The 21,282-nt window shown below is 35.3% G+C and overlaps 1 protein-coding gene across 1 annotated transcript in view; it reads right to left on the reverse strand.

The window, feature by feature from the left end:
- The window catches only part of CSMD3 (CUB and Sushi multiple domains 3), a 618,612-nt gene that overhangs the window by 34,433 nt on the left and 562,897 nt on the right, over positions 1-21,282 (reverse strand). The window contains exons 61-65 of the mRNA XM_087962106.1: positions 16,171-16,344; positions 14,392-14,465; positions 10,328-10,439; positions 7,757-7,936; positions 3,818-3,883 (exon numbers count right to left, since the gene is read on the reverse strand). Of these exons, the coding sequence (XP_087818232.1) occupies positions 3,818-3,883; positions 7,757-7,936; positions 10,328-10,439; positions 14,392-14,465; positions 16,171-16,344 (606 nt within the window). The remainder of the gene's footprint in view (positions 1-3,817; positions 3,884-7,756; positions 7,937-10,327; positions 10,440-14,391; positions 14,466-16,170; positions 16,345-21,282) is intronic.

Raw genomic sequence — 21,282 nt, forward strand, 5'->3', positions numbered from 1 at the left:
ATGTTGCCCTAGATGTTTCTGTTGTGATTATTACAGTTATTATGCAGTATGTTTCATCTTTCTGTCCATGGTGTAGTCAGAATGACTAACAACCTAAACTAAATTTCAAGTAATTGAAAATCAATCCATCAATTAAAAAAATAAAGTTATTACTAACAGAGGGTTGATTAAGTGCCTCATTCCCTAATGGTATAATGATGTGGACGATATTCAAATCCCCCCCAAAATGCTTTATTGATTCATATTAGCTAACCTGAAAAAACAAAATATTAACACTAATCTACTGACAGTTACTTCATGTAACTATTAGCAATGCCAGGTACTTGCCCAGAACATTACTTCTGTTGAGTTCCTGTATCTGTTCATTTCTATATTTAGCGCCCAATCTTATTAAATATCAACACTTGGACCAAAATTGCTAGCTAAGTGGTAGACCATTGCATTAGACTTTAAAAGTACATAATTCATCAAATTGAATGATACTGACATTTCCAACTGTACACTGAAATTTATAAGTAATACCAAAACCAACAGTAAATCCTCATTAGAACAAGCAAGAATCATAATCTTGCCAATATTATGTACTTAAAGGTTCCAAGAATTTCACTGAGTAATTTAGGTATATGGATAATAGGTTCAAAAGTCGCTCAACTTTGGCTAGATCATAAATAAAAGGGCTGAAGTTTTCTTGAGTGTGTAGAAAAATCCTAGGATGAAATTGACTTAAGCTTTAGCTGCCAAGAATTGTCCACTATTTTTTTCCCGTACACAAATGAGTTTGAGAATTACAGATTTTTTTAAATGCTTGGCTTTAACAAAGGTAAAGGGGGTATGATAGCATTTTTCAAACACTTGGAAAAATGTCACAAAGAAAGAGGTCAAGAGCTGTTCTACTTTGGAGAGAACAGAACATGAAATAATGGATTTAAATTACAGGAAGAGAGATACCAACTTAATGTCAAAAGGAATGGAACGTTCCCCTAATAAAAACTACCATTTACGAATGAATATTAGAAAGGGTGGGGAAGAAATTAGGAGAAAAATAAAAGCATTATTAAATCAGTTAAATGTATTAACTGATTATGCTTGTTTGAATTGGAAAGCACATTTATGTTCATGGGATTTCCCACTTAGCAACTGCTTCACTTAGTAGCTGTTTCTGGTCCCAACTGTGATTGCTAAACAAGCACTATTTTTTAATTAGTTTTCCATAAAGTTGCTGGGAAAAACATCCCATTATTATACAACTGATACGAAAAACTTATTAAAAATAACTGAAAGGAGACTTTTCAGTACTGTCAAAAATATTAAATATATAGGCTTTCATATTAGATAGTAATACATGATGTGTTCACAAGGTCTTATTTTTAGGTATGACTTCTCATAGCTGTGGGGTCCTTGGTGCTCTGTGGGGTCCTTGGTTATTATTGATGAAATTATGTGGGGGGCCATTTGTTGGAAGATGTTTTGTAGACGATCTGTTTCTTTTTTCTGGTGTTCAAGGTTGCTACAGTGTTTGTGCTCATCTATATTATGTTCTTACATAGCTTCTCTTATGGAAGGTTGGATTGTTGCTTTGGTAATGGAGCACTTGGTTAGTAAGGGTAGTTTTACAATAAATTTGCTGTCGTTGGCAAATTTGCTGGTGTGGATATTCAGGAAGAGTAGTGTGTTGTTTTCTTCCTCCCTAGTATATTTTACTCCTTTGAAGATATTGTTGATAGTTTTGTGTGGGTTCGCCAGCTGGTCCTTTTTTATTATGACAAAGGTCCATAGTTTGGATTACATGCAAGGGAGTGCTAAAGATTCCAGGCATTGTGTTACGGTCTCTACTATTAATCCTCAGTTCAACCGTGAACTACAAATATTCTTTTCTACCGATACCTTTTTATATATATTGAGGAATTTGAACTTTGCAGTTAAATACAGATTGATCAGAATAAATTGTTGCAAATGGTCATTGAAAAAAAAAAGAAAATATATTTTCGAAGAAAATATGATTAAAAGAAATATCAAAACAGAAAATGTGCAAGAAAGTATCAAACTGAAAATGTGTGTATAAACAAGACAGAGAAGAGTTATAAATTGCACAGTTTTAGATGAAATAGCAAGCACAAAAGATTAATTTGCTCATTACTAAGGATGAAAGGAATGGTTATTTTTAGGCTATCCCTAAGAAAAAAATGTAAGGAAACAAAATCTATTAGCAAATTTAACTTAGCTCTCAGAATGCTGTGGTCTGAATGCCTACTCTTTCCAATGTCAAAAGATATGAAACAAAATTAATCCATTAATGAAGTACTCACAAATTATCTGATTATATCTACAGTTGGATGTTTAGCCAATCAGGCATTTCGATGAGGTACAAATGAATATCATAACATGGACATTTATTTATAATCAGATGCATAATGGAAATATACAGACATCAAGATCTTGCCTCATCTCCTACAAATATATAAAAATGCACCTGATAGAAAACTGTGTTCCACAATGCTTAGCTCTCTAAACATGTATAGTAAGACCATGAGTCAGTTCATATAAGTGGGTGAAAATAGTAAAATGTTATTTGAGTTCAGGCTGAAAAAAAGAATCAAATGATCTGTAAGAAGAAAGCAAATATTACATTTACATAAACCATTATGTGAAGCTTCTAAAAACCCAATTTTCACTTTATTTTATTGTGTGTGGGGGGGGTGTTTGTCAGTGAGAGATTATTGTATAAAATACCCCCCCTCCAAAAAAAAAACCCAACAACCCAATTCTGGATTTACCATAATGTTTTAAGAAAAACATTAAAATAGTGTGGCCTCTCTTTTCAGTGGAGCTTGTTATTTTTCCAAAGTACTAGGGTTTTTAAGGCATCTGAGAAGTGAGTTTATAATCCATACAAAGCATTTCTGTTCAGCTCACTAGATTAAAGCAGATTCTGTTTTGGTTAAAACAGAAACCAAATGAATATTTTGCTGGATTATACTGCTGTACAGTATTTGCACATTGGAAAATTATGCAATTATTCCAAAACTGTGTCATTCTTTTTGTGAATTACAGTATATTTCCTATTCTTTTCTCAAGCCAATTTTATCATCAAGGTGCACTAACAACTGAAATACGCTTATTCACTTATTTGGAATTAAACACTATTGGACTTATTGGCATTCATTTATGAATATTCAATATCTTGTGACCATTTATTGCATTAAATGTTGATTGCATTAAAAAAAACTTGTTAGCTACAAAACAAGCAGTCCTTCATTAATAATGGTCATTGGGAGTGGAATTTCCTTTGCAAGTGATGTCAGAAAGTGCACTATCACATTGAAGCATCACTTAGTGATGGAAATCCTGGCATTCCCCAGCTGGTTATAAAGGAAGTCCTTAATGGCTCTCAAGCAATCTGGAAGGCAGGTAGATGTCTGCGGCTAGGCGGAGAGGTGCACAAGGTGGCCAGTGAGATGCAGCACAGGCATGGCGAGGATTGCTGCAGGTTAGGGTAAATATGAACAACTTACTGGAACAATCTGTAAGCTTTCCTTCTAGCTTCCCCATTGACTTTGCATTTGGTAAACCAATGGGAAAGGTTGCAACTAAAGTAAACATGACTGTGAGACACTATAGCTGGCATAAGCATAAGCATACGCTGGATACTAAATGCTCAGATCATAATCATGTGATTCTGGGGATGCTGGGATGGCCAAAACTTCGAGAACTGATCTTATATGCTCCTTGTTCAGCACCATCAAACCCTTGAAGAGTTGCTGAATGAGTGGTCATTAAACAAGGACTATTTATAGTTCTTAGAATAAAAGGTACTCACCATTTAATTTGGGGCTTGGTGTTCCCAAAGCAGGTCTAGGATCTTTTACCAATATTTTGGAACCAGCTGTTGATAAAAGTAAGAACAAATAGATTGCTTAAATTCAGGGCACTCATTCACAATAACATTAAGCCATTGTGATATGGAACCTTTTAACATTTATTAAATACAATATTGGCTAAGATATTCAAAAGACAAAAATCAGTGCAGCTAATGCCACAAAGATATTTTGAAGTTTCATTGTACTGCATATAAAATAATTCAAATTAACAGGATGTACTATAATAATGACCCTACAGAAATGATAACACAATTTTTATGATCATTATGAACTATAATTACATTAGTAGAGTATAAAATAAAAAATTGATTTTTAAAGTGCTACATCTACATTTCCCTTTCTAAATATTTCAATTCTTTTGCAGTTTTCTGTGTATTACTCTTGTTCCCTTTGGGATCTGTTGGTATATTTTAGACTCCTCAGTGTTTCATTTGGCAGAGATACTTTGAACCTGAAGCATTAACTACTTTTAATAAGGTATGTTTTTATTTGTAAATCACCAGAATCATTCAGGTAAGATGGGCAGTGTAGAAATGTGCTAAATAAATAAAAATGAATTATACAACTGTTAATTTAACAAGGCAGACCAGCCAGAAAACAGCACCAAAGGACCTAATTTGACTGTCCAGTAAGGCTACATTAATAGATTTTTTGCAAGTTTGAAAGAACATTTCCTCACCTTTCTGCTTTACAGGATTCAAAAACTGTGGAGGTTACATTCTGAACTGCTCGTCTTACCCACATTTCTGCTGTGGGCTAAGTCACCTTTTATCTGTCCATTCCTTTGGTTGCAGGAATGGATTCCCAAATACCATCACAACAACCCTAAAGTGTTCTTCAGATGTTTTGCATTTGCTAAAATGTGTGAAGCCAAACTGAAGGCACATAAGTCTGAATGCACATTAAGTCTACCTGTAGTGGAAGTAGAATCAATCCTATGAACTCCTATGATCAATCCTATGTGCGGAATTCTAGGCTGCTTTTATGATTATAGTCTATAACTGTCTGGTTTGGTTCTGCAACCCAACAGGGCAGACACAGACTTCAGAGGATAATTAGGACTGCAGAAAAAACAATTATTACCAACCTGCCTTCAATTGAGGACCTGTATACTGCATAAGTCAAAAAGAGGGCTGTGAAAATATTTACAGACCCCTCACATCCCAGACATAAACTGTTTCAACTCCTTCCCTCAAAACGACACTATAGAGCACTGTACACTAGAACAACTAGACACAAGAACAGTTTTTCCCTGAAAGCCATCACTCTGCTAAACAAATAATTCCCTCAACACTGTTCAACTATTACAAAGTCTGCACACTATTACTGTTAATCTTTTCATCGCTCATCATCCCCCCCCACTTGTGACTGTATGACTGTAACTTTGTTGCTTGTATACTTACAATTTTCATTGACTGTTTTCTAGTTTCCTTGATTGCTTATTGTACCCTATGACTATCATTAAGTGTCGTACCTTATGATTCTCAACTCTTGAGGAAGGTATCTTTTCTTTTATGTATACTGAGAGTATTTACACCAAGACAAATTCCTTGTGTGTCCAATCACACTTGGCCAATGAAGTATTCTATTCTATTCTATTCTATTCTATTCTATTCTATTCTATTCTATTCTATTCTATTCTATTCTATTCTATTCTATTCTATTCTATTCTATTCTATTCTATTCTATTCTATTCTATTTGGAAACATTATTTGTAAACTATTTGTTCAAATTGAAAACTGCATGTATCTATAAATGTTATTTCACACAAATGTTTTTGCATAATATCCAATGTGATTTGTTTTTCCAACAATAGAGCCACTTTATTTTGGTCCATGATGACTAGGGGTAGATGGGGAAGAAAATCTGATTAAAGCTTTTAGTCATGTATTTATTTTTCTCTTAATAGAACAGCATATCAGGACCAAAGAATCACACAGATTTGATCCTTCAAGATTAGACGGTGAAGTTTCTATTGGGTCCTAGTCTGGAAGAAATATTTAGATTAGATATACCTCCACGCAGGAGGAGGAGGAGAAGGAAGAGGAAGAGAAGGAGAAGGAGGAGGAAGAAGAGGAGGAGAACTACTGCCAGAAAGTAAGGCAGTTGGTAGGCCCAAGTGTTTAATATGGTTAAAATATTCATTTAAAGATTTAACATGTTTCCAATGCTTCAACAAATCATAATAAATATTAACATTAATATTAATGCATAATAAATTAGTGTTTGTTTCTGAGAATCACATCAGATTATTGTGAGTATGCTTGGAATGTTCATCTATATTCATATAGATTTCTACAGATTTCAGAAAAGAAATGGATATATGCTATTAAAAAAAAACCTTCACAGTTTAAAGGCTGCCACACATATCCTTGCTATGTTTTGGATGGTGATGAGAAATATAAAGTTAATTTTTTTTATTCTTTTATATCACCAGCGAAGTCACTTTTCTGTGAAATCTATTCATCAGCAACAAAAGAAGATAGAGGAACATACTGCTTTTCCCCTCCACTCTCATGACCTTTCCATTTGGAAATAACAGCCTTTTGTGTCTTTTCTGTTGTGTTGGAAATCGAGCAGATTCATATTCCTCTATACTAATATATGAAGAAAAAAAAAGCACCCATTGAGTTTGTCTTCACAACTTCCTCCCAAGTGTCTGTATGCATAACTGAACTGAAATTCTGCAAGCCAGAATTAAACATATCAAACAACCGGGTAGTTGGAAAGGATACTAATGATATTAAAAAGGAGACAAAAAAAGAAAATTATAAAACTCTGATGAGTGGGATATACAGTCTTTCCTATTTCTATGCCAATGTTCTTCGTCTGCCTACTGAGAAAGCTCAGACTGCCCAAGGAGCTGCTGACACAGTTCTACAAAGGAATTATTGCGTCTGTCATTTGTACTACTGTAATTGTCTGGATTGGCACAGCAATCAAACAAGACAGACACAGACTTCAACGATTAGTTAGGACTGCAGAAAAAATAATTGCAATCAGCCTACCTTCCATTGACGACCTGAACACTGCACAAGCCAGAAAGAGGGCTGTGAAAATATCTACATACTCCTCACATCCTGGACATACACTGTTTCAACTTCTTCCCTCAAGACGATGCTATAGGGCATTGCATGCGAAACAAGCAGACACAACACCAATTTCCCCGCATGCTATCACTCTGCTAAATAACTAATTCCCACAATACTGTCTTATGCCCTGGAATGTCAAAATTCCTAGTAGGACTGTATTACCTATTATCCTTTTCATCTTTCCATCTTTCCTATTACCTATTTACTTAGCTTCTTGTGACTATAACTTTCTTGTTTCTATCTGATTATTTGTGTTGATTGTTTTTATTTAGTGTCCTATTATGATTTATATTGGTTGCTTATTTAGCATCCTATGATTATCACTGAGTTTGTGTCTTATGATTTATGATAATTGAATTTTATGATTATAATCATGAGTTATCATTTGTTTCTTGTATGTACACTGAGAGCTTATGCACCAGAGACAAATCCCTTGTGTGTCCAATCATACTTGGCCAATAAACAATTCTATCCTGTCCTATCCCATCCTATCCCATTCCATCACATCCCATTCCAGTTTTCTTCTGGTTTTAGTTGTTCATTGTCCTGAACCCAGCACATTTATTACAAGAGTGGATAGATATTTTTATGTAAATAAAAAAGTAAATCAAATAACTTCATTTATATCAGGTAGGTATCTAAACTCTGCCTTCATTTTGGTAAAGGGTAAAATGAATTTTCCATATCCTTAATATTGGAAGAAAATGTGAATGAAAAGAAACAAAGGAATTGGCAACTTTGAAATATTAATTCTCCCAGGAAGAGGAAAGATATGCAATTAATTACCTTCACAGAAAGGTATCTTCCCTGTCCATGTACCATCAGATCTACAGACTCTGTGTTCTGATCCTCCTGCTAGAAAGAATCCTGGTTGGCATGTATATATCAAGGTATAACCGAGGGATGGAAGATCCATTCCTGCAACATTTGTGTGAGCTGGAGATTCAGGCTGCTTACAGCTGTGAGCTAAAAAAAAAAAAAATCACAATTCATGTTATATATGACACATAATGGCATATCCTTCAACTACAAGTAATGATCATTGCTCAAATTGCTCTGAAATGTGTGAGAAGGTCTTTAATAACTCCACACTTTTATTAACTCCTCAATTTATGTCAAACCATGCCTGGGAGCGATTAAGTACTGTGGTGGCTTTGGCAGTAGAGAAAGTGGATTAGATCCCATATGTTCCCCATATATTTGAATACTAGAGACAATGTGGAAGATGAAGAGCATATTCTTATGTTTTATCACTGCATTTTAACTGGGGAATCTTTGCATCAGTTTTGTCATGAATTACATTGCCTGGACCATAATTGTAAATGTTTATGCTTGATGGTGCTGTATGTGTTCAAACAGAATAAATGGATAATACACCATACACATTTGCTAGATGGCAAGATGAATAATTGAAACATGATAAGCAGAAAAGCATTTTTAGTGGATCAAGCTGAGATGGACAGAGAGCTATTTTAAAATATGATAATATTTCTTCAAAAAACACTGTCTTGCTTGTCTCTATTTTTTAACTGCATTTTAAATTTGTCTTAGTCATCTTTTTTCACTCTTTTTGGGGGCATCGGTCAACTAATTGGGAATTTTGGAGTGAACCTTGAGATGTGAACAGGGTGGTGAAATATGAAATACTATTCAGTGCTTTGAGAAGAGAGATTATTTTTTTTTGGGAGGGGGGGGTGTATGTATGTACAGGTAGTCCTTGACTTACAACCACAACTGAGACCAACATTTCCTTTGCTAAGGAAGGCAATTGTTAAGTGGGTTTTGTCTATTTTGCAACCTTTCTTGCCAGTTGTTAAGTGAATCAGTGTAGTTGTTAAGTTAGTAATACAGTTGTAAAGTTAATCTGACTTCCCCATTTACTTTGCTTCTTAGAAGGAAGCCAAAGGTGATCGTATGACTCTGGGACACAGCAACCATCATAAACACATGTGAGTTGCCAAGTGGCTCAATTTTGATATTGTGATCATGGGGATGCTGCAAAGTGGGAAAAACAACCATAGGTCACTTTTCAGTGCCATTGTAACTTTGAATTGTCACTAAATGAATGGTTGTAATTTGAAAATTACCTGTATTACATTTTTTCTTTATTTTTAGCATTAAAACCTGAGAGACCTCTACCAATATCCTTATTCTCAAAGGCATTCAGAAAGGAAAGAATAATGTCAGAATCCACCCCATAGGGTTTCACTTTAACACTAGTGTCAACCCTGAAGCTGACCTGAATGAGGCCATTTTGAGGCTTCAGGGCTGCCACAACTGGAGCTAAGGGATAGGGAGTGGGGAGTAGAGATAGCTGGTTTTTTTTAGCCAAAACAAAATACTTTTTCTTGGGAACCAAGGACATTCCAGCAAGTGCTTGGAAGGAGGGGACTGAGGTCACCTAGCAACTGGACTGTATCCCGATTGGATCGTGTGACTGATTGTTTTGAGAAAGTGAAAAACTTCTACTTTTAATTAGGTGAAAACTGTGTGAATACTCAGAGCTGGTTTTCATCAGCCTGTGCCATATGACATATTCAATAAACTTATTCTTTGAGGAATCTACCTGCATTGGAGTTTTGTTTGCTGTGGATATGTTACTTGGAACGCTGACATTTTCTGAATGATTTAGAATCTCTGTAGAAAAGTTACTCTATACTAAAGTTAAAATCATTGGTAAAAGAAAAGATGGAACCTTACCAATATAAGCCTCCATCATTCCTCCTTCAAAATCTGGAAAGGTTTAAATTGTGTGTGTTGGGGGGAGATAGCCTTTTTTACAGTGAAACTGCACAATATTTCCCACTCTTTGAAAGATTAAGAATAGATATATTTGATCTGTAAAAAAATATTGATGAATATTTTCAAACAAAGTTAGGTCCTCCTTAATTATCACAAAATGTTTGGGCCCATTTCAGCATTGATGACTTTGAACTGCTTCCAGTGTAAACTGTGTTCTGTATTAAAATTCATTAATTGTAATTGAATCCACATTTGACCTTAAAATATTCCCAATACATGGGAAAAGGGGACTCCAGAAATTCCCAGAGAAGACTCTATGGAGTGATATGAAAATTCAGGTTGAAAGTCTAAGGTCTCTTAAAACTGCTAGATGAATAAGAGTCTTGATGTAATTGTTATATGATGGCAGATGAGATTCTGCTGAAACGTTGCTACAACTTTAAAAGAACAACTACAATGACGTGGGAAAATACCCGAACAAAGCCGAAGGCCATATAGTATTCTTATTTTTTGTTTGGATACTGATTTGAGGCATATGATATGAATCTCAATTTACATCACGATAATATTACTTTTCCATTCCGTATCTGACTCTTCTCCCTGTTCTTGACTTACCAATGCATTCAGGCTGAATCCCACTCCATGTAAGATCAGGAAGGCAGGTTCGAGTTGTAGACCCTTGAAGCAGGTAGCCTTTTCTGCAGTGAAACTGCACAATATTGCCTACCTATCAAAATTTTAAGAATATATCAATTTAATTAGTGATCAACTCAACACAGAAAGATCACAGACACATCAGTCTCTGCATACATAGACTAACCCAGGGGTCAGCAACCCACAGCTCTGGAACCAAATATGGCTTTTTCATCCCTCTGCTGTTGCTCCCGGTCGCTCAAAATACGTGTCACAACTGTCAATGTGCGACACCACAGGCACACAGTTTATTGAGCTTTTTGACCTCTGGTATGCCAACCAAGAAAAGAAAAATTTCAGAAGAAAACAGAATGTTTAATTCAAGTACATATACTAGTTTTGTGACTGCTCAGGAAATAATCGGGTCCGGGAAGGATTTTGTGGCTCCGGGTGTTTTCTTTTCTGTGGGAAACGGGTCCAAATGGCTCTTTGAGTGTTTAAGGTTGCCGATCCCCACACTAACCTAATCAACGTTAGATATTTTTAAACACTAGTTGCTAAAATAGTTTTAGTTTTAGTTACACTAAAAGGTCTATGCACAATCTAGATACAGGATGAGGTAAACCAGCTTTTTCTTAATCACTTGCAAATATATGTTGTCATTAGGATTGCATCAAGCTGTGTTCATTGACATTTTGTTATTGCTTCCTCTTTTACACAGAGTAAGAAAATTCAGGAAAAGTTTATGATAAGGATGAAAAGAAGTCGAGTCTATCATAAGAAATGCACAAATGGCCAATGGATCATCTTTGCTATCTTAATTTTTATCCCACCATAATATTTAAAATGTGCCCAGCTCATTCACATTTTACAGCAGGAGTATCAAACTCGCAATGACATTATGTGATATATCACAACTTTTTCTCCCTTTGTTAAACTGGGGCCATTGTGTGATACATCCGGCTCGCAGGCCACAAGTTTGACACTCCTGTTTTACAAGCATCAACTGATTCCTGATGAGTATATGCAAACACAAAACAGTTATGATGTGGATCATGGTAATGACTATGATAAGGGATCAGTGACTCCTTTCATACAGTAAGTCACTTTATATTGGTGATGTGTCATTCATGTCACTGATGTCATTGCTAAGGAGACAAAACGTCTCTCACAGACACAAATTGACCTCTTCAGGCAGCTGAGAATCATAAATATCTCCTCCATTATATAATTACATTTTGTTCTTGTGTTTTCTTAATGGTTATTGACTTGATTTTATGTAATTTTAAATTTTGCTTATTAATTACAGTTTACTATTTTTATTGCACACTTGGTGAATCATATTATATTACAACCTATGAGTTGCAATAATAAAATGCAACTAAATTGAAATGACCTCTTCAGGCATTTGGACTTAATGATCAACTAGGGCTACACATGAATGAATTCCATGCAATAAATTTACAGCTATGGTAATTTCTTTATTCTTTGAGTTCTTCTCTTATTTTTATTCACAATGCACTTTTTATAGCTACACAAACTCATTTCCCTGTGCTATCAATATTATTCTTTTTGTGAACATTTAATTCACTAGAAAAAAGGTAGCTTTCTCTGCTCTCCTCATCTGCATATCGAGGTTCATATAAAACATGATAAAACTGACCCAAAGGCTACTACAAATATAATGGATCTATTTTTATTTCTAAATTCAGATTGTGCCTGGGAAACTTTCAGAATACATACATACATAAATGCTGAATTGACATTCATGTGAACATGCCATGAAATAAACTACCAAGAAGTAATGTTTAATCGTTTGCATGTATGACAGATTCTCTAAATAAATTCCTTTTATTTCAGTTACATTCTGTGCTACCCAATAATGGTTGCTGGTTCTATAAACAACTTTCATATGTTACCAGCAACATATATATCTCAAGTCTCAGAATTCATTTCAGGAAAACAATCGCCTTCTAAAATTTGCAGATGAAATTGGCAAAAGCCCTTTATTTTGTCTTCACAAAATAAATGCAGCTGTTTTGGAAAAGTTTATGATATAACAAAGCAGTAGACATGTTGGAGAAGACATGAAATGTAATGGTTGCAATTTGATACCATCTTATCTATTATTTATTTGTTTGTTTGTTTGTTTATTTATTTGATTTGTCAATCACTTACAAGATAATAGGTATAAGTATAAACATGAGTAAGAATACAGAAAATAGGTAGAATTAAATGGGGACATTAGACAGGGATGGGAGGCACGATGGTGCACTTATGCATGCTCCTTACAGACCTCTTAGGAATGGGGTGAGGTCAATAGTGGATAGTTTGAGTTTAAAGGAGTGGGAGTTTGAGGATGTAACTACAGAGTCATGTAGTGCATTCCAGGCATTGTTTCTGAAGTTGTACTTTCTGCAATCAAGTTTGGAGCAATTAACATTGAGTTTGTATCTGTTGTGTGCTCTTGTATTGTTGCGGTTGAAGCTGAAGTAGTGATTGGTAGGGCTTTGTAGCAGATAATTTTGTGTACTATGCTTAAGCCTTGAGATCAGATTGAATTTCTTGAGATCAGATTGAAAACAGCTAGTAACCTAGCATGTATATAGATAAAAATAATTTTACTAGTATTAACTATACCACAACAACCTTCAGAATTGGATCACAGATTTTGCCCCCTTCAGGTTGTCTCGAGAGATTCTCATCTCTGAAATTATAATACAGCTTCATTTTATGCTTATGCAAGAAGAAAATCCTGACAGGTACTGGAGAAACCATCTATTTTGTTCAGGGCAATGCTTCTCATTTTCTTACTGCCCTCCTCAAGTTGCAAATGTGACCTTTTGTTCAGGAATAATGTCAATACTGCCTTTAGGGTAAATCTTCTGTGGTGGAATGGAGCAAGCACATGGACATGCTGTTAAAATGTTGATTGGAAAGCAAATCTCATTAAAGATAATCAAAGACTGAATGTAAAAGGATAGCACTTTTTAAAGCCAATAAACTTGGGCAATTTTTATGAATTTGATTCTGGGTGAGGAAATGGCTCAGCAATGACATCAAATAATTCATTTTGAACTATCTCATGAAAATAGTGCTTCAGGAGGCAAAGGAACATAGTGAGCTGGGTCAGCTTTAAGCTAGGCCAGGGCTGTCAAATTTCCAGCCTGCAGGCCGAATGCGTCATGTCCTGGCCACACCCACACCCGGTTTAGCGAAGGGGCAAAAGTCCCGATATGTCATGTGATGATGCTGTGACGTTGTGAGTTTGACACCCCTGAGGTAGGCTATACTTCTAGAAGTTTTGCCTATCACTAGTTATTTCCTCCATTATCTGTCTTTACTTTAGAGACTGGGTCCTTCCTTCCTTCCTTCCTTCCTTCCTTCCTTCCTTCCTTCCTTCCTTCCTTCCTTCCTTCCTTCCTTCCTTCCTTCCTTCCTTCCTTCCTTCCTTCCAAAAACCAATATCCTAATCAAGTAACTAACAAGTAGAAAACCAAACTCATTATTTCAGTTCCTTTGGGCTGAGCATTATTGTCTTCTACATCTTGAAAATGGTGCCAGAAGATTTTTTTTTCATAGACAAAGGAACTGTGCAATTCTATGCATTCTTACTTGGAACTACTGTATGTCACATTATGGTTAAACGGGCTTAGATCCTAGTGTGTTTAGAATCCCAGTCTTTAATTCTAAACCTTTCTTTGAAATCTGTGTGGAATAAATGCCACACACCCCAAAAAAGCTTGACTATATTTTTAAAGCCTCCCAACACATTGCTGCTATATTGCATTCAAGCATTGTTCTCAATGCAAAATAGACCTAGGAAAATTTTTTGTTCCATTTATTCCATATAAATAGCATGGATCAATGAAAATTATACACTATTGTATAAAATCAGTGGTTTTCAGTGGTGATATTAATGGTAATGACTATTTGGATACAGAAAGGATACAATCAAATTCAATAGTTACTGAAGCTTGAGTTATATTTAAGAGAGATAAGGAAGTTATCACACTTCCTTATTCAATAATAATTAGGACTCCTACCTGGTAACCAAAGGTGTTGTTTTGTGATCCATGACGAGGAACCCCAGGATTTTCACAGGCTGTCCGAGTAGGTTCTTTGTAAAATAAAATAAAATAAAATTTACTTTAGTTTAGTTTACTTTATTGTCATTGCACCTCGCACAATGAAATTAAATACCATCTTTAGTGTACATTATAGCTATAAAAATAAAACACAAACACACATCCTTCACATTCTATACAATTGAGTTGAAAACTCAATCTTGAGTTGAAGATGGTAATAGCTCAAAAAATGGGTGCCCAGGATGAGATGGATCTTTAAGAATGTTTTGAACTTTCATAAGGCAGCGGAGAGCTATAAAGCTCTTCCAAAGAGAGGAGAGAGCAACCAATGATCCTCTAGGCAATGGCATTTGTGAAATAAAATAGATTTTTAAAAACGTATTTCCATTTATATCCAAATGCTTCCAAACATTTTTCAGAAGCGTCATCATTTCAATGAGTTTGAATATTGAAACTCATATTTCATAAAGTATTAATGCAAGGTTTAGAATGCTGCTTTGCAAAAAAAAAAAAAAAAGTGAGCCCAAAGGATTCCTGTGTCCTTATCTTTCATATCTTATGCTTATTGGTGAAAATTGTCCCAGTAAATCTATCCAATTCGAAAGAGACAATAGGCCAAATTCTGCATTGATAACTTTCCCTCCCTGCTTGATTGTCCACAAAAAAACAATTTATATAAAAATCTTTTCATAGTATGCAGGGGGCCTATAATCAATAGGATGGATAGCCTATATGAGCCTTGGTGGCATAGTGGTAGAGTGCAGTACTGTAGGCTCCTTCTGCTGAATGTCGGCTGGCTGCAATTTGGTAGTTCAAATCTCACCAAACTCAAGGTTGACTCATCCTTCCATCCTTCCAAGGTGGGTAAAATAAGGACCCAAATTTCTTGGGGCAATATGCTGACTCTGTAAACCACTTAGAGGGGGCTATAAAGCACTATAAAGCGGTAATATAAGTCTAAGTGCTATTGCTATTTCTGCAGTCATGCTTAGAATGAATTCACAATGTGAGGGTTAGGTGAGTCACAAATTACTAGTCATAATCTGATTTCACTGGAGCTCTTTTAAGCATTACCAAATCTGTATTCCATTCTATATGCCGCAATGCATAAGGACCTCTTCCTTGGTAAGATTGCAATTTTGCACTGAAGATACAATTATACATCCTGTTATAAATTATGGAAAAGCAGGCTGCTTAGAAAAACTGCAGGCACCTGTGCTCCTATCTTGGCCTTGTCCCCAGCATCAGCAAGGCAGAGTTGCCAGTAATGCTTCAACCTTGAAACAGGTGTGAGAGAAGACATGTGTTTTGGAAGCTCTGCAACTACCAGCAGAGTAAAGGGAGAGATGTTTTTCTTTCAAAAGGAGTAAATAGCCCAAACAACAGGCACAGCAAAAACAGAAGTGCGTTAAGGAAAAGTAAAAATATAAAAGTACAATGTAGAAAGTTGAAAGTATTCTATATGCTGGCCAGCCAGTACCAGAGTAGAAAAAATATCCAAGAAATTTCAAAGATAGGTGTTAAGGCATAATAGTGTTTTAAGAAGGAAATACTCTGGTTTGCTTAATGACTGGCCATCAAGCAAATGCCCAGTCATTAAGTGAATCTTTTATACCCAATGGTACTTTTTCTTTTGGTCAGAAACAGGAAGTAAAGACTGGAAACCAGAAAAAAAAAAAAACAAGTAAAAAAAAACCCAATACAGCAAGCTATCTATTAGGAAAGATGCCACCATACCTATGCAACGGGGAGATGATCCACTCCATGTACCATCTGCCTGACATATACGAGTGCTGGAACCAACCAACACAAATGGAAGATTACAACTGAAAGAGACTTCTGACTGATAAATAAAGCTTTTTCCTTCCCTTTTGCCTTGAGCAGGTATTCCTGGGTCACCACAAAACTTCGCTGTAGGGGGAAAAACATGTGGAAAATATATTGATATTTCTTTTTAGAGGGAAAGTGTATGTGATAAAAAAACAGAAAGCTTGAAGCCTTTTATATAATCATAAAAAAATTCTGCTCTAAAATAAGTGGAATTGCAGTATGTACACAAATACCTACAGAAAGGATAAATGTAAATCATATTCTTAAGATAGAATGGTCTAAATCTTACTTGTCTTTTTCTGTGTAAATGTCAAAAGTTAATAGTTTAATATACAGAAGGTCCAAAATTATTTTTGTTCATTGTCAACTGTGTTAACAAGGACAGAGACATTCAAGAAAATATTTAAAACATTTCTTAAACAAATATAACACATTTTTTTTTTTTTACTATTTGATTATTGCTTTAATAAGAGAATACTTGCAGGAATTACATCATGCATTGATATTCTCCAGCCTTTTCCTAGCCACTTTCCATTATTGGATGTTAATCAATTCTGTCTGAGTATGTAACCATAGAAACTAGACATCATGGCAATGTATATCAGTTCTCCCCCCACAAACACCAGACCTGGGAAACTGTGCAGATAAAATGCTACTTTTTGTTGTAGAGAATAAGTCATGGGGTCTTTCTTGTCAGCACTACTTACACCTTGCTATTTCTGACAACATCCTAACTGTAAGTACAAAAGAAAATTAATCAGGCATCTGTTTTATGTCACTTAACATTAACTGGGAAGATGGTATTGGATATGACCAGAGTAGCTGAGCAATGAGAAAGAATTATTCCACTCGGAGAATGATAAAACTGAGAAGATAGGCCTGAAACTTGGCTGAAGACATAGTCCAATTCAGGCATATTAGCCCTGATATTGCAGTAATGTAAAAGAGATTACGTTTGATTAGAATATCTGGGGATACAATTATATTTATTTGTTTCATTAAATGTCCTTTCCCAAAGAATACCTCTACAAATCTCACTGCAGTATAAGACACAATGTTGAACCCTTTAGATATAAATAAGAGAAAATTTTGGCCTATTCATTTATTTTATGCATTGATTTACATAGCTACCCATTCCAGTGCTCTTTATATGATAGTGATCAAAGTGGATTTATTTCCCTTGAAGGAACTGCTACCACAATGTAGGAAGCATCTGTGGATATGCTAGTTAAGACCTCTTCCCATAAAACTGAATATGCACTCTTAATCTGAAATGTGCCTTGACAATCTTGTTCATGGTTTTGATATACCACTAATCAATTCTATCTATCTCTCTAAAGGTGTCGCCCTATTACATTTAAAATCATTGATATATAGTAGATTAAAAGAGAAGTATAAAATGTCCTATGAAAATATCCAATGCTCTGTTTTCACAATGGTAAATCAACTGAATGAATCAAGTATGAATGAAATTCAGAATGAGACAAGAGTATTTTAGGATTATCCTAAGGCCCATATGTTATTGTGGTTAGGATATTCGCCTTGGGATGGACAAAGGCCACATGTGAGTTCACTACAGAGCATTGAGAATGTCTTTGAGCCTCTTGCTATTTCTCTCAGCCATGGAGTTCTTCTAATGGAGTCATAGCCTGTGGAGACCAGTATCTACATCATTTAAAGATCCACCTAAAAAGGCAAGCTATTAATGCAATAATTAGATTGCAGTAGAATAATTCTATTCTAAAATATCATTGTTTCTGTGTGAGTCTAATGGCAGATTTTATGGTTTCAATTTAAAGTCTTCCTACTTGTGACAAAGACCAAAATAATGATTTGGGTTGATAACTGGAGAGGGGAGGACAATTCAACAGCATATTCCTTCAATTGTGAATTAGATAAATATTTTTCTCTCTCAACTTTTTCTATTCCATACTTGCTCCCATATTTCAGATGTTATAGCAAACACTTATTTTGTTGAAAAATTGCAGTACATAGCAAGATGAGAAATTATTTGACCACTGAAATATTAATTAATAATTATTATTAGCAACTGTGTCAAAAGAAATCAAAGGGAGTACCAATAAAAATAGTGGCCTTGGGTGCAGTCCCAAAACAACTGGAATATCACTTGACCATTAAGCATTGGCAAATTCGCCATCAGTTAATTGCAAAAAGGCAGTTTTACACATATCAGTTTACATACTACGACAATGCCTCTAATACTATAAAGTATCAACACCTGCCTATCCCAGGTCCTTGGGAAGGAGTCAATTGTAGATAAAAATGCCAAATCCAGTCTGAACATCTGGCTGACTGCAACAAACCATGTATATGTCATCTGACTCCCAGTGAGTCTGATAAGTTTACAAATTGTTAGTAACATTTAAAACAAAAGAATAGAGATGCCAGAGATTAAAAAAAAAAACCCAGACAGCATATAGGGAGAAAAAAGAACAAGAAAACGGGGGATTCAATCATGATAGGCCAATTCAGGATACTTAGATGTATCAGTAGATTGGGACTGTTGGAATCTCAGGAAGAACTACAGAGAAGTTGACTTCTGGGATCTTTCAGGATCCTGGAAGCCAATTTTTTTATAGTTCTGCCTGAGATTCCAACAGCCCCAACCTACTGTTGTTTAATTGAAGGAACCCTCGTGTAATAAAGCCTATGCTATGAAGAGTTTTATAGGTAATGACCAGTACTTTGAATTGCACCTGGAAGCACACTGGAAACAATACAGATCATGAAGCAGAGGTGTTACATGGGCACACTGAGGCAGGACCACCATTGCCTGTGTCACTGCATTCTGAGCCAATTGAAGCTTCCGGGCTGTCTTCAAGGCCAGCCCCATGTAGAGGGCATTGCAGTAGTCAAGCCATTAGGTGATCAAGGCATGAATGATTAGAAAAGTCCTTGTGTTACTCTTGCAGTCTTGGTAATGGGCATGTTTGTGAAAACACAGACTGAAAAATCTTTATATTTGATCAAGTGTAGGAGGAGTGTTTTGGACAGCTTGAGAAATGAATTCAGAGGTCATGTTTTCTGCTTCCTCCATCTTATAATTTCATACTTCAATGTTCTCCTCCTCCTTTATCTGATGAAACAGAGCGTTTCTTTCTGCTCTGCTAATTAATGATTCCATGGCTTCTTCTGTTATTCAGCCACCATAAGCAGATTTTGCTCGCAATTTCAGCTATAAAAAAAATATCAACTGCCAATAAGGTAGAATGAAATATGACCTCCGCTCGCTAACAGATTGTATAAACATTTATTATTGTAATAACTAAAACATGAAAGAGCTTTAAACCTTCAAAAGCTCTAATCTTCTTGCTGTCACAAATCATATCAAACAGGAAGATCTTGTAGCGATTGAAAAAGATTACAAGACTTAGGGAAATGTTCAAGATTTGTGAATCTGTTGAGTAAACAGTTAAACAGATAATCAGAGTTGGAAGGAACCTTGTAGGTCATCTAGTCCAACCCCCCACCCAAGCAGCATTCTGACAAATGGCAGTCCAATCTCTTCTTGAAAGTCTCAAGTGATGGCACTCCCACAACTTCCAAGGGCAAGCTGTTCCAAGCTGTTGGTTGATTGTTCTCACTGTCAGAAAATTTCTCCTTATTTCCAGGTTAAATCTCTCCTTGTTCAGTTTCCATCCATTATTCCTTGTCTGGCCTACAGGTGTTTTAGAAAATAGCTTGACCCCTTCCTCTCTATGGCAGCCCCACAAATATTGGGACACTGCTATCATGTCTCCCCTGGTTTTTCTCTTTACTAAACTAGCCAAGCCCAGTTCCTGTAACTGTTCTTCATATGTTTTAATCTCCAGTCTCCTAATCATCCTGGTTGCTGTTCTCTGTACTTTTTCTAGAGTCTCAACATCTTTTTTATAATGTGGTGACCAAAGTAAAATAAATGGGTTTTAATCCATTAATCAAAATGCAACATTTCTACTTGATATCATATCATTGAAATTTTGAATGAAAAATATTAGTTTTATTCAATTTTTATTTATGATTTTTTTCTTTACTGTGAAACAAGAAGCACCATTCCTCTTCTCTTTGATAATTCAGCCCATTTAATTTATTCTGTTAAAAAATGTAATACTTTTTTTCAACAGCAAAAAGAAAGAAATATTTTAAAAAATGTTCTGTAAAAAGTGAGCATACATTTGTTATTGTAATGAAATCTGCAGCTATGCAAAATCCATCAATGTCACCAATTTTATGCTAATAAAAACTTCTGCATAAATTTAATTTAATATAACACTGGAACAGAAGTCCAATTGTCAGAGAAACAGGCTGGAGTTTCTTCTCTATTCCACACAGACTTAGCCATTACAAATGTCAGCCACAATAAAAATATCCAGGGTTTTGCTTGGTTGAAATATCCATGTTCAGACTAGCTCTTCTTGACATTTTTGCCAAGTTTGACAAACTTGCTTTAGGTATCTCAAGTATTGTATGAGACAAAGTATTCCTTCCTCTAAAATTTCATAAAAAAAACCTAGGGAGATGAGTGTTTTCTTCTTCACTAATTGAGATAAAATATTACTCTAAACCATGTATTTTTTTTCTAGAAGGACCATCTTGAGACTAGAAAAGGTCCCATGGCCATCACTGGAACTTTCTTTTCTGAGAGATCACATGCAGTTGATAAGTTGGTAACATAGTTGTTACCAACTAAGGCTTTCCCATTGTTTTTCCTGGCCAAAAGGTTTGTTTGTTTATTATTTATTTATTTATTTATTTATTTATTATTTATTTATTTAGATTTGTCAATCGCTTACAAGATAATAGGTGCCCCCTACAGACCTCTTAGGAAAGAGGTGAGGTCAATAGTAGACAGTCTAAGGTTAAAGTTTTTGGGGTTTGGGGAAGAAACCACAGAGTCAGGTAGAGTATTCCAGACATTGACCACTCTGTTGCTGAAGTCGTATTTCCTGCATCAAGTTTGGTGCGATTAACCTTGAGTTTGTATCTATTGTATCTATTGTTTGCTCTTGTGTTGTTATG

Source organism: Notechis scutatus, chromosome 3 (assembly GCF_049901735.1).
Source record: "Notechis scutatus isolate UNSWTSFEM ecotype Mainland chromosome 3, rNotScu1.2, whole genome shotgun sequence".
Classification (NCBI taxonomy): domain Eukaryota; kingdom Metazoa; phylum Chordata; class Lepidosauria; order Squamata; family Elapidae; genus Notechis; species Notechis scutatus.